This window comes from Lissotriton helveticus, chromosome 11 (genome assembly GCF_964261635.1).
Source record: "Lissotriton helveticus chromosome 11, aLisHel1.1, whole genome shotgun sequence".
Lineage (NCBI taxonomy): Eukaryota > Metazoa > Chordata > Amphibia > Caudata > Salamandridae > Lissotriton > Lissotriton helveticus.
In genome coordinates, this window is record NC_136072.1 from 439,482,452 (window position 1) to 439,497,598 (window position 15,147).

Sequence of the window (15,147 nt, forward strand, 5' to 3'; positions counted from 1 at the left end):
CTGTGACAATTTCTTCGCCGATACCTCGGAAGCCGGTGCAGATGCATCAGCTTCTTGAAGTTGCGTTACTTTTCCAGTTCCCAGCGGCAAACAGCCTCCAGAGGTCCAAAACAACAGCAGGCACCTCTTAGTAGGTCAGAACTTCCAGAAGGAAGTTCAGGGGAGCTGGTGGTGAAGTCATCATGTCCCAGAGACTTCAGAACAGGAGGCAAGCTCAGTGTTGAGCCCTTAGAGATCTTCCTCAAGCAGGGGACACAGCAGACAGCAAAGTCCTTTTCCCTTTCCTTGGCAGAAAGTTGCCACTGGTGGGCCAACCCCAAACAGCACAGGGGCAGTATTCCTCCTTAGTTTCTCCAGCTCATCTCCTTGACAAAGGTTCCTCTTTTTTTTTTTTAAAGACGTATTTTATTGATTTTCTGCTTCATTCATACAAAGATACATTTCTTTCAATACTATAGTGGCGATTCGCCATTAACTGTGAATCTCCTCTTGAACTAGGTATATAACTTGGTCATGTTTGCAGCTTCATGCCTTTATTACATTCTGTTAAAACCCTTCTTCTACATCAATTTTCTTACCCCAACTCCCTTTCTTCTTGAAGTGTTCCCTCCCTCCGCCCACCCCAACTCTCGACATCGACGCTTAGGGTATTAATAGTCCTGTCTTTGAGTCATGACAAAGGTTCCTCTTGATTACCAGAAGTGATCTGAAAGTCTGGGGTCTGGGCCCCTCTTTTTATACAGTAACATCCTTTGTTCTCTGGTGGCAGATAAGCCCTGTGCTCAGTCAAAACCTCTTCTGTCCTCTCTGGTGCAGCTTCCTGGCAGGAAAAAAGAAATTGGCAGTATTTCACTATCAGGACATGCCACATGCACCAGGGCATGTCCTGTATTTCACATACACTGCACCCTGCCCTCAGGGCCTACCTTAGGGGTGACTAACATGTAAGAAAAGGGAAGGTTAGGGCCTGGCAAGTGGGTGCACTTGCCAGGTCGACATGGCAGTACCAGACTGCACACTGGCTCTGCAATGGTAGGCCTGAGATACATTTACAGGCTGCTTATGTGGGTGGCACCATCAGTGATGCAGGCCCACTGCAGTCCTACTAGCAGCATTTGATTTACAGGCCCTGGGCACACACCAAGCACTGTACTATGGACTTACCAGTAAATCAAATATGTCAATCATGGAATCACCAATCTGTAATAATGATATACAGGGAGAGCATATGCACTTTAGCCCTGCTCAGAAGTTGTAAAGTGCCCAGAGTCATAAAACCAACAAAAACAGGTCAGAAACAGAAGGCTAAAAAGCAAAAAGTCTGGGTATAAACTCGTTGGACAAGCAAGGTCCCACAGGATCATGTAGTCTTTGCGTCCTATTTGCCTATTTTTGCAAAAAGACTAAATGTAATAAAACAGTGTTGATAACAGAACTGCTGTATTTTCAGGCGCCATCCCCTAGTCCTAGTGATAGGTAAGGCGCTCATTATGAATGCCTGATAATATCCGATAGGGGTCGATAAGGAGAGTCACCATCCCATCAGAATTTCAGGACCCATGGTAACTCCATAGATCTGTTGTGTTCCACACGAGCCTCCACTCCCTACAAGGTGATTTCCTCATTTTAATGGGACCCTTAATTACCAGTGCTCCCAGTATACTTAACTCCAGACAGGCCTAATCGCCAGGTACTGCTTCAGGAACCTAAGAAGCTTACATGTATTATTACCTGCTGGAGGAAATATTAAAACTAAAAAGTGTTTGTTTGAATATAAAATAATAATTTTGTAAGTAACGCCGATTTGAGCAGGTTATAATTATTGATCCTCCTCAGACTTTCTGCTTAGTTTTTTCAATGATAATGAACTACAAAAATATTAAAGCCCTTCAACTGTAGTGAAGTAGAATCAAAATATACTTCCAAAGTCCGAAACTACCTGTTTTAATGCATATAAGTTACCCCTAAGGTCTTCCTTAGGTGCCCCATAAGGTGCCTTGTCATGGAAAACAGGGACATTATAAAATATGTTTTTTCTGCCCTGGTAGGGGAAAAACAGCCAAAGTTGTTTTTCCAATTGGACTGCTGCTAGCTCCATGGCTAACATTGCAAGGCGTTATTAAACTTTATTAAAGTCTGACTTCTGATTGGAGTTACCTGGCAAACTGATTCAAAGCATCAAATTAATAGTTACAATAAATACAACAACTTGCCAAGTTAGAGTTGTTATAACTATTGCAGGAAAGTCGTTTTAGAACTTACTATCCTGAAGTTACCTAAAACCAAACTGTAGTGGCCTCTTCTGATTGGCCAGCCACTGACAGCCTGAGCCAAGCTACTCCTGAGTAGGTGTGAAGAGGCCTGGGGCTGAAACAATACAGCCATTTGGTGGGAAGAGAAATGCTTCGTGGAGAAGCCAGGGACAGGAAGGAGGCTGGGAGATAAACTGAACTTCAAAGGTAGAACAACAGATGTCACATGACCCAGGTCAGCCCCCGCTTCCTTGATCCCCAGACAAATGGGATCACCCCCAGATTAGATTAGGAGCGGGGTGGAAGGCGAGTGTAGGGAAATGTTAGCCAAACCTTTGGGTTGGTTAGCCAGAACTGCACTCGAAGGAGAGAATTTCTCCATTTTGATTTTCAGAGACTAGTTTCTTCTGGGTCAAAAATATGCCACACTTCCTAGGAATCCGTCATAGCTGAAGGTGGCAACTTAAACCCCATTGTTTGGGGTGTGCCCCCACTCTTACCAGCCCAGAATGCTCAACACAAGAACGGACTGTGCCTGTCTTAAAGGATAAGAAGTGGACTCCCTAAGCAGCAACAGGTAGAAAAGTGTTGGTAGAAGCCACCTGTAACAACCCAAAAAGAGATCTACTCCAGCTGACAAGCTACACCTAGATTTTCCTGAACTGCACAGGTGCAATGTGTGAGATTGAGTCCTTGCCCCCAAGTGGCAATCCAGAGCTTCTGAACCCTTGGACAGCGCTAGGAGATACTGATCTCTCCCAAAGAAACCAAGAACCAACTGGACTACAGCTCCTGTCCCATCTTCATCAAGTTCCTGAGCCCCATGATGCACCTCTCAGGTCGAGGGCCCTCCGGTGGATCTGTAGCCCTTAAAATCAAGGTTTTGGGTTCTTCACTAACACGACCTGGCTTGTTTGCACTGGAAACCTGCTTTAAGTTTGTCTTTCCGCACAGCAAGTATACCTGCTCATGAGCGCGGGGCTCCAGCCCGGCCACCCGCGATGCCCAGCTTCTCTGCGCATCCCTCAGACCACTGCCAGTGATGCTCTCCTTGCTCTCCTTGCTCCCGGTGACCCCTTCCCAGCGAACAGGACCCCTGCCACAATTATGGAGAAGGTAAAACTTCAGCAGGACTTACTTGGGATTGCATTCGACCTGCCCTCCATTGAGGTCGGCTTGAACTTTCAGGTTTGACCCGGTCCAGCGTGACCAGATAGCTGCGGTGCTGCTTTATGCTTTTAGGAGCTATACTGCAATTTCATCTTTAAAACTTCATATCTCTGGTTCTTAACATTGGATGTTTGTCGTTTTGGTGTCATTTTGAAGATAAAAATATTAAATTTTTTATAAATTGGTGTTCTTTTTTTCTGTTGTGCCTTTTACTTATTTACTATTTTGGCGATATTAAGTGCTTTACACACCTGTCTCCTAAGTTAAACCTGACTGCTTCTCTGCCAGGCTACGGTAGTGCATAAAGCAAACTGTCTGTCTGTCAAACGATTTGCTCCTAATAGGGCATTTCCTATGACACTAGAAGATCATTTGATTAGTTCTCTTTCAGTCGGAATTTCTCATCTATTCTCCCAGATATCTCAGAAACCCTTTCATCCACATGTTTGATTGCTACATGAAAAATAAGCAAGTCATACAGACTTGATTCCAAAAGATTTTTTACTTACTTCTGGAAAGGTTGGAAGTTGTGTATCGTTAAGCAAGATGTTTTAATAAAAGACAGAGATGTATAACATACACTTGATGAAAGTCCAAAATGTCTAAGTTACTTTTGCTGCTTGGAAGTTTGACACATGGAAGTCTGGCTAATGGAAGTTTTTAGGGCTGAACAAACTAAGACATATCACTAAAAAAAGGGAACTGTGAGGAGTGAACGAGGAAATAGAATGCATATTTTGTGAATGTCCCCAAATCAGTAAAATCATGGAAAATGGTTTTAAATGCACTCACTACACTCATAGAACAGCCTACTGTAGTGTAGTTCCTATATTCCCAATAGGCTCTGCGCAATGGAATAATATATCCTATAGATGTGACGTAGGACTTATGTCTACTAGGTCTCTATTGAAATATATTAGACTTAATTGTGAGTTCCAGCTAGCTCAGAGGTCACTAAAAACGTTCTCGAGTTCACAAGAAGGGATTTAGTTTCTGACAACCGCATAAACATGACAACTTTGTTTCCCCAAGATAAAACTGATCTTCAGAGTCGTGGAAACAATAGATAGATATTTCACTCAGTCAATCGTGCATGCTTCGTTTCACCAGAGGTGCAGAGAAATAGATAGACGGGTGTTTTCAATAAAAGGATTTATTGAACAGTCTTCTTTCTCAAGCATAAGAAATGAACTGCTACAATCGTAAAACTGGTTGCAAAATATAATGCAAACAGTAAAAAGAGTAGAATAAAATAATACTGTAAGAGCATTGTATGGTTCCTAAACCATAGATAAATACTACATAAATAACAGAGGCTAAAAAGTACTCAACTGGTGCTTCTAAAATACGCCTACCCCGATGTACTTAACCTAAGCTTAGTACGAGGGAAGAAGTAAGTGAGGTGTAGCATAAACGTAGTATTCTTTGCCAAGAATCTGTCCAAGATTTCTCTTAGGGTCTAATCAGCTCCGTACCTTGATTTGGAATGAAGAAGGTCAGGCTCAGGACTTGATTTCCCAACAACCCGCAAGGGTAGCTTGGAAACACTGGAGCTGGATTTCTCGGCAAGAGAAAAGACAGCGTCTCTCTCAGTGTGTCTGCTGGAGGGTCGGCTTCCTTTGGCACTTGCAGTAGCAGGGCGCGTCAGGCCAAACCACCGTGTATTTGCTATGGCAAGTGTGGGCATATTTATACCTTGAAGGTGTCGAGATTGACGTAAAGGTGGACTTCATAACGTCATTAAAGACTCTCAGTTCTTTGAAAACTCCAAGAGTTCTTGGACAAGTAAGTATTCGAGCAAGGGGAAGTCCCTAGCTGCTGAAGCCGAGTTTTCCAAGAAATCGTTGTAGATTTTCGGAACTAGTGGAAGTAGCCCTGCCGTATTTGGAGTGCATGAGCTATGTCTAAATATGGTTATGATTATTATGCCTATATAAGGATATAGTGATGTATACCTATATGGGCATGAATCGGAAAAATTACAATAGGGTCCTATAATGTTACACAACACTACCTTACACCTAAATTAACTAAGCATAACTGAGGTGGAAATAGATCAAACACACCAACCTTTTTGAAAATTACTAAAAGTATGTTTGAGGGGATGGCATCCATGGAAGAAATGTTTTATTAGGGAAAAGAAGAAATAACAGAAATCATGCTTTACGGGTGTAGGTTATGCATGATGCAATTATGCTTTTGTAGGGCTACAGAAACACATGTAGTCACCTATTTTTGGGGGATACCAAGCATTTCTTGTGGGTCAGCCTGCAGTATGTAATTCACGCACACTTATGTGAGGTGTGTGTTAATTAATAAAAAGTTGTATCTTGAATGGGCAGGCAATAGTTAGTTGAAACTTATATGAAGAGGCAATAGCTATTACCAATGTGACCAGCCAAACCTGTGATCTGCAGTGAATAATGTAACTGTTCAATGCAATTACGTCCATAAAACATCTTTCAAGCTGTTCAAGCATGTTGTGATAATGTAGCTGAAATATGCCTACATAAAGTCAGAACTATAAATCGATATCAGTGACATTGCTTTTCTGAGTACATTCTGTATACATGTGACCATGGGTCTTTTATATCAATGTGTCTGCTTTTCTGCATCTAAATTACATTTATTGTAACAATGCAAACGTTTATCCTAAGTACATTTCCATTTGAAAAACTAATATAGGTTGGCTTGTTTTTTTTTAAAGATATGCCGGAGTACACCCTGACCAATGAGTTTTGTCGCAAACACTTTTTGATTGGTCTGTTGTTGCGCGAGGTTGCTCTGGCAATGCAAGAAGATCAGGACGTAAGGCATATTGCATTAGCCGTTCTCCGAAACATAATGGCAAAACATTCATTTGATGATAGATATGCAGACAAGGTAAGTTTTTTAATATTAATATTTCATTTTGGACCTGATAGCAAGGTTGTTATTTTAGCTAAACCGCTTTCATTTAACCGTGATACTAAGTGGAAAGTCACGTGATATCTTGCTAAATAGATTTTTTCAAGACAAATTATTGTGGCCACTAGTCACGAAAAAAAGGGAAATGTACAGGTAGCAATGCATGCCTCTGCCTTCCATTGCAAATATTCTCGTACACAATTTTCAAGGCATACTTTTGCCAATGTCATGTGACTTTTTCTGAAGGCCTTTTGTTCCCCTGTCCAGAGTTTTTCACAACAAAGGGTAAATGAAGCCTTCCTTGCATGCATGTTTTTCCTTATGTGGAAAATATTTTTTTCTCGCAGTAGAGAAAGACCTTTCCCTCCACTCCCACTTAATCTGGAAGTCAACGGGTTCCATGCCTAGCCTTGTAGGGTGGTTTCTTCAGCTCCAGGCCGGAGGAAATCCCTAATCATTTCCAGGTCGGAAAGTGTTCACAGGGGAGGTTTTGAATCCCCACATGTTCCCAAATTTCCAGTGCAACCTATGCCTTAGACAACCCAATTACCACCCTGGTGTGGTATTTATAACTGCTGATTTCTTTGCAGTCGTGATAGTGGAAACATCTGTACTAATACATGCATTTATTCCTTCCCAAAATCCCAGGGTGAATTCTCGGTATGTGTAAAAAAGGTACATTCATTTGTTAACGAATGTGTACGACAGAATTTGTATTTGTGAATAGGACCCAATGTATCAAATGTTTTTAAACATAAAGAATCTGTAAATAAGTAATTCCCCACCCCATTAGGAGAGGTTGTGTGCAGAGAAACCAGCATGTTCTAATTCTTTGTATACTTGGTTTATGCACCCCAGTACATAGTGCATGTAACGTTAAAGAGGCTGTAAAAATATTCCACTGCTTATAAGAAGTGCAAATTCTGTATTACTGAAAGTGTGCAATTCTCATTAACAGGGACACTGTTTTTCATTGAATTATAGTATACCTACTGAGATGTAGAAATGATGTAAAAGTATAGCAGCCAAGCTGTTAGGTCTATTCTCTATCCTGGTAAACTAGAACTACACTGCTGAGATGCTGTTGTTTTGTCCCACTCTGTCCTGACCCTCGTCACAAGAATTTAATTTCCCCTCTGTGCCATGGACAAAAAGTGCCATAATCAGCCGCTGTCCGTGCAGAAAAGAGTGGTGGGGCCGGTGGGTTGGGGTATTTCAATGTACAATGATGAGGGAAAATGAAATAAATAATTAATGTTCCCTTGTCATCGTCTGTCGAAATCCCCCCCCCCCCTAACCCGGCCCCACCGCTACGACCTGCACGGGCCGCGGCTGCCCATAATTCACACAGCTGCCCAAGATGTAGACTTGCCTCTCCCTGTATAACTATTCCCAAAAATACTACAGCAACATAATGTAAGTATTTGTAAAACACCCGCAAGGGTATCATAGCACTGAAATAACATATATTTATTGGTATCGAACTCAATGGCACTCCTTTTATCGACCTCCGCGGAGGTTCAGTGGAGCCGTGAGGATTGGGTCAATGAAGCCAAACACAGGGCCGTGCAGATTATACATTAATTAGTCCACCTAGCCACCAGAACTGGAATCATCCTATTAGAGCCAGTGCCACTGTGCCCCACACATCTTCACTTGAGACTTGTCCCATTTCTAAAGAGCTTGTTTCCTGTGAATAAATCAAATAGACGCCTGCCCCGCCTGGATGCCCATAGGACTAAAGGGGTGACGGAGAATGAAGATCATCTCACACTCTGTTCTTGGTACAAGTCTTCTGAATCTGTTAATGTCTCAATATTGAGCCACTCAAATTTTTTTCATTCAATTTCTGATTAAATAGTGATCATTGACTCAATACATAAAATGAGAAAATTACAAATATCTTCGTTTTTTTAAACATTATACTCAGATAATCCATACAGATGTAATCCATAAGAATATCATAATGTAATTTACAATTTCATTTAAAAATATATTAAACATCTACAAAAATATATATTAATCTAAAGACTTAAAACATACTCTAGCCCAGGCGTCGGTTCTCATTCAATCCTAGCTATAATTAAATCCTGGAGAGGGAGAGTAATACAACCTTACAGAGTCGGACTGGGACCAAAAATAGGTCTGGGTACCAAAATAAAAGTGGCCCACATTAGCGAATTGGATAGGTAAAAAAAGTGGACCAAATTTGCAAATCAGGGCATTTTTTAACTTGGAAAGACACGCTGTATAGGTTTTTTACAAAGTATGGGATACTGCATGAATTTGTGCTTGTTGCAGGCAGTGTTTGTGGCAATATTAGGGAAATCAACAGCAAAATCAGGCCCACCAGACCAAAAACAGGCGGGAGCACAGCCAGAAAACCGTCCCACTCACTGACCTGATAGACCAGCCATTCGGGCATTATCTGATTGCCCTATAGGCCAGCCCAACCCTGCAACTTTATCACTTTAGTCCGTTAAACTTCTAGATTCTTTTATGAATGAGCTCTGTGCCTGGCGAGAAATGCATAAGCAAGTGGTATGTATGCAACCCTGCCGAAAGTTAAGTCAGAAACAAATGTTAAGCTTTAAACATTTAAGCACTAATGTTTGATTGTTCCAACTGAGGAAAACACTTTGTGCATTCCTTCTTGAGAAACACTCATGACCCCCTTCACCCCCAATGATAACTTTCTTTTCTAGAAATGTGTCCCAAAATGTAACTGCCAAAAAAGCGAAAGAATACCATGAAATGCATGTTCTATGGCAGCTGAATCTGTTTCCACTGGCACAGGAATTCAATACCACCTTTGCCCTTGGAGCACAAAAAAGCTAATTCTGCCCTTTGAAACCATGTTCACCTCCAGAAGCTCAGGGAAAAAACCTCTGGAATTCCCTTTACCCTTGCAAGAATTAATCTCAAACCATCCAGCGATCCATAACTCCTTCAACGGGCTGTATGATCTGGTTTTTGCTTGATTTTTTGTTAATAAAATCACTTTTATTGATTTTCGAAAGCAACAAATGACACATATAAACATCTGTATGGGTATACCATCTAAGCACAGTTGTCAACAATGCAAGTTCTTCCCTCTCCGCAACCTGCCTTCATTAAGCATTGGACCTAAAACAGTGTCTACTCAGGGGGTCTGTGATTGTGAAGAAAATTAAATAGCATTATCAGATTAATACAGTATAAATATAAAGAAAAGCAAAATGTTAACTTTTAAAACGCTCTATAAATATGAAATAATTTTAAATATGATGCTAAGACTTAACCTTGTCTCCTTAGCTTGATTCGTGAGAGCAGCACAATTATAACGAACAGAATCTAATATGGAGGATTAGAGGCCTCAATTGAAGCACTGGTATGTGCCCTCAAAAAAGTGCATTAAACACACAAAAGCAGCCTCGGTCCGGGCAGGTAACAGCGATTGGGTGGTGGGGCCGGGTGGGGGGGGGGGGGGGGGGGGGGGGGATTTTGAGGGACGATGAAGAGGGAAAATTAAATAAATAATTATTTTCCCTAGACATCATCCCTCGAAATACCCCGCCCCCACACACAGCCCCACCGCTGTTACTTGCACGGATCGCGGCTGCACAAATGGTGATGGGAGAAATACTCTTAATGAATCTAACCACTGACAATCACTTGGGGTAGCATTCCCACCCATTGTTCTTTTGCTCACCATCCCACCTCAGTTTGGACCCAGCTGTATGCAAATCAGTCTTGGCCCTGCTCCAATAGGAACAGTCCAGGCGAACTGACAGGCCCTTCCTGAACAGCAGCCTAAGACTGGTTTTGCCATGATTGGGACTCATCAGTGGTGGGCAGTATGTTTCCAGTGGAAAAGTGAGCACAGGGCCCACGTCTGGGCATAACCTTGGAACTTTGGGCATTACATCAAACACGCAAAATGCGGTGGGAGTAATGCTTGCAAAAAGTCTAGCCACTGGCAATTGCTCGAGGTGGCATTCCAACCCATTGTTCTGTTGCCTACCATGCCTCCTCAGTTTGGACCCCGATAAATGCTGATCCATCTTGACTCTGCTGCAAAAGGAACATCCAGCCCAAACTGCCAGGTCAGCAACCCAAGACTGGTTTGGCCCTGATTGGAATTCAGCAGTTCAGTGCAGCTTGGTTCCAGTGGCACAGTGAGCACAGGACCCTTGTCAATTGGGGCATCACATTAAACTACTACCTTACTTACGAAACCAAGTAAGGCAAAACTGGTTGCTTGGGGTCTCTTTTGGACATGCTTTCACCTGGCAGTTCAGGAAAGACTGTTCCCATGACTAGTAGTTTTGATATTGATTTGCATAAGGTGGGCTTCTGTCTAGAGTGGCAGGATGGCCAAAAAACATTGGATTGGTATGCTTCCCAAGCCATTACCAATGGCTAATAGGCATTGAAGAATTTCATCCATCACCTTGCTGTTGTGGTTGATTCCTTAAGTCAGTATGCCCAGACTTGGGCCCGGTGCTCACTGTGCCATAGGACTCAAGCAACACTCTACTCACAAGCCCCAGGTTGAGCAAAACTGGTCTGGGTGCTTGTGTTCCCTTAGAAGTCTTTAACGTTGGGGGCGTGGCTTGCGCGCCGCTGTTGCATGGCGTGCCGCGCTTGAGCTCCGGGGTGAGTTGGTCCCGTAGAGCGTTTTTCTCCGCTTCTTCGTGCCCTTGAGCCCTGAAACTTCACTCATCAGCGGCGGATCATGCGGTGACCTTCACGACGCTGTTCTTTCCGCGTTATCAGCCACCGAGGATATGTTTCCTGGTTTATTCCTCACAGGCGCTCGCATACCTGAAGCGCGACCGCCATTTTGTCGCGCATGACGTTCCTGTCATCGATCTTCTGAGGCGCCGCAGCGGATACAAACTTGCGGTATTCAGAGCTTGGCTGAGGGTTTCTACACACGAAGGCTGAAATGGTAACATTTATGCTTTTTTCTTAATGTTACTTTCTTGCTGGTCTTTTGAGCTGCTCGCTTTTATTTTTTCTCTCACATTCTTCATGGAGGTGTCCGTTCTGCTTTATTGAAGAGATTTCCTGTGCAACTTTCCTCATACTTGACCAGATACTCTTGCTTTGCGTGTTTTGAGCGTAAACTGCCACTGTTTTACACAGAATCTACATTTTTTTTTGCGCAACTTTGGTGTTCCAGCCTATTCCAGTGTCTTCTCTCAGGCTCCTGCTTCGTCACTTGTCATTATGAGTCGGTCATTGAACAGCAAGGACTCTAAGGACCTGGGCGCATCTTTAAAAAGACTTAAGTCAGTCTCTCCGACGCCTGAAGCTCCTCAGGCAGACAATGCTTCCACATTGGATACCATTTTGGCGCGCCTGAATGAAGTTCATGAAATTGCGCAGTCAACAAAGACTAACACTGACTTACTGCAAGTGGAAGTGTCTGCTATCCGTAATGACTTTAAAGCCCTTTCTCTTCGTGTATCAGCGACAGAAACACGAATAAGTTCTGCAGAGGATGGTATCCACAAGCAATCTAGGTCCCTCTCTCAAATGGAGCGTTCTATGGTGGCGTTGCGCAGAGACCTCACGGAGCAGGAAGACCGTAATAGGAGATCCAATCTCCGTATTTTTGGCTTGCCGGAGGACTCAGAGAAATCATCCTCCTCTATGATTGAGTTCCTATCTCATTGGATTCCGGATACACTCCAACTATCTTTTCACAGAGATTTTGAGATTGAAAGAGCACACCGTGTTCCTACGTTTCGTTCTAAGGCAGCCACCCAGCCAAGAGCAATCATTTTTAAACCCTTACGACATCAACACACTGAACTGATTCTGTCTCATATGCGCAAGATTAAACAACTCAACTGGGAGGGTCATCGCATTTCCATTTCTCAAGACTTTGCCAGAGACACAGTCATAAGACGGAAAGGCTTCTTGAATCTTCGGAAGCGTCTCACCGATTTGGGCATTCCTTTTTCCTTTTCAGGTCCATCCAAGTTTCGCATCACTTATAAAGGACGTACCAGGATCTTCGATGAACCGGCAGACTTGACGACGTTCTTAGACAACCAGGAGGAAATAGAGATGGAGATTCACAGAGCAACAACGCAGGCTCCTGGGGCCTCAGGGACCTGATTTGTTTCTCTCTATACTTGTGGTTGTACTGTTTTTTCAAGATGAATTCCTCTTCTTTCTTTCTGATAGTGTTTACACGCTAATTTACCTCTCTGCTACTGCACTTTCTTTCTTCTCTTTCTCTTCTCCATTCTACTCTTGAATCTCTTCTGCCTTCTCAACTCCGTCCTCTCAGCCTCTTTTTCTGGTCTATCCTTTATATGATACTTGCCTTGTTATAGTTATTGGGTGCAGATTTTTTTTGCTTGTATTTAATATACTATTTCTTTTTTCACTAGCACTTTTTTTTTTTTTTTTTCTCTCATTTTTTACCTTATGCTAGTTATTGTTCTAGTATAAATTAAGTATTGTTGCTTCTTTCACTAGATTTTTGTATTACATTTGCAATATTCTATGGTTCATTGTAGTATGGCTGTGTAGATTTTTCCTTCTTCTTTCTGATCTTCTACATCTTCCCTCTCTGTCTCTGCCTCGCTTCTATATACTGCTTTCATGCACCTTTTTCTCTTTCTTATGTCATTCCATTATATAGTATAGTTACGATTAGGTGTTTTTGTATTATTCATATGCGGATTCACTACATGTCTGTTCTTGTAGTCACAATTTGATATATGTTTTCTCAAACTGTTTTTACATAATTACGCTTTGCTTACATTTTATATTATTGTTATTTACTTCACGAATTTGCTCTCGGTGTGGTATTGTTGATCTACTTTGAGTGGTTTTAGTCTTCTGATAGCAATTTAGTACTTCGTTATCAAATGTATTTATATAAGTAAGGTTTTTCTATTGCTTTTTAGCTCACTGACAGTTGTCTTTTAATATTGGGCTATTAGTCTTTATCAACTTTTGCTCCTAGTACGGGTCTCCTACTCGCCTTTTCCACGTTCCCCCTTGCATGTTATGGGTCTCTTTTAGACCTCCCCCTCTGCCTCATGTCTCTCTCTTTTCTAGTCTTTCTTCTCCTCTTCTAGCTTTTCTTTTTTCCTGGTTCGCCCACATGGATGCTCCCGTACCGTTTATTTTGCTTAGGGGTTGGGCTTCTATATTTTTGAGCTCCGCCCCTTCTTTGTTATCAATGTTGTCTTCGTTTGTCTCCCTTTCCGTTATATGCCAGGTTTAAATGTATTATCCCTTAATGTTAAGGGTTTGAATCACCCGGTGAAACGATCTAAAATCTTAGATTATTGTAAATCTCTCTCGGCGGACTTGGTTCTATTTCAGGAATCTAAGATTGCTAGTAGAGAAGCGCTATTTTTAAAGAAAGAGTGGGTGTCGGATGTGTCTTGCTCGGATGCTCTTGGTAAACGCAATGGTGTGGTTACATTAGTTTCGAGGAATTCAGGTTTATCGATTCTCTCCTCTGAGCATGATTCTGAGGGTCGCTGGCTCTTATCTAAATTATCGGATGGACAACATGATTTGTTTGTTATGAATATTTATGCTCCGAATGTGGATAACCCTGTTTTTTGGAAATCCATCTCTAAAAAATTGCATGACACCCCACATGCTGGGAATCTTATTGTTGGTGGTGATTTTAACTTACCTATGGATCCTTTATTGGACAGGAATTCCGCATTTCAGTTTCGTCCACCTAAAGCACACAAACAGATGCTTCACATGTGTTCCATTGCTCAATTGCATGATATTTGGCGGCTCCATAATCCCACTGCTAGTGACTTTTCTTTCTTTTCCTCTCCTCATTCCTCATTCTCTCGTATTGATTATCTCTTAGTTCACTCTTCTCTTGTCTCGGCTTCTTCTTCCCCACTCATACATCCCATTGTTATCTCGGACCATGCTGCGGTCACTTTTACGCTTTCGTCCTTTGCTCCGAAACCGCGCGGTCGTTCTTGGAGACTTAATACGGAAGTGCTACATGACTCTGCCCAAGTGGAAGTTTTTTCAACGGATATAAACAATTTTTTCTGTGAGAATGAGGATTCTGTATCTTCTCCGATAGTTTTATGGGACTCTTTTAAATGTACTTTCCGGGGCCAAGTTATTGCATGCATGTCCAAACGCAATTTAGCGATTAAAAAAGAACTTACTGATTTATCATCCGAGATTAAAACTTTGGAGGCTTCCTTTAGACATACTAAAGACCCGACTATCCTGCAACAAATTAAGCTTCTAAAATACAAATATAATACAATTGTCAATAAAAGAGCTCATATTGGTTTCCAGGCACAAAAGTCCAAAAAATTACTCTTAAAGAATCGGGCTGGTAAACTTTTGGCTGCTACATTAAAATTCCAAGATTCCTCTTATAAATCCTCTCAGATCTCTTCCATTACAGATCATACTGGCTCTAACAAATTTCAAACTGAGGACATTCTTGAAGTTTTTCGTGATTTCTATAATAAATTATATACCCCCTCTAACCAAGCTTCTTTTGACAACTGCCAAGATTTTCTAAAATCGATTCCGATTCAATCAGTATCAGAAGAAGATCGCTCCACTCTGAATGAACCTATCTCACCTGAGGAAATAGTTTCTGCTATCAAGGCCACCCGTTCGGGGAAAGCACCTGGCCCAGATGGATACCCGATATTATTTTATAAAACCTTTCTCCCGTTGCTTGTGCCTAAGTTGCAGGCTGTCTTTGACGCGTTTGTTCGTAATGGTTCTGTTTCGGGTACGGCTGCTGAAGCCACCATAGTAGTGATTCCAAAGGAGGGGAAGGATCATTCGGACCCTAAGAATT

At 42.1% G+C, this 15,147-nt stretch overlaps 1 protein-coding gene across 7 annotated transcripts in view; it reads left to right on the forward strand.

The window, feature by feature from the left end:
• The window catches only part of DOCK10 (dedicator of cytokinesis 10), a 1,735,912-nt gene that overhangs the window by 1,322,522 nt on the left and 398,243 nt on the right, over positions 1 to 15,147 (forward strand). For all 7 annotated transcript variants that reach the window (XM_078665953.1, XM_078665951.1, XM_078665949.1 and 4 more), the window contains exon 32: positions 6,130 to 6,305. In XM_078665953.1, coding sequence (XP_078522079.1) covers positions 6,130 to 6,305 — 176 coding nt within the window. The remainder of the gene's footprint in view (positions 1 to 6,129; positions 6,306 to 15,147) is intronic.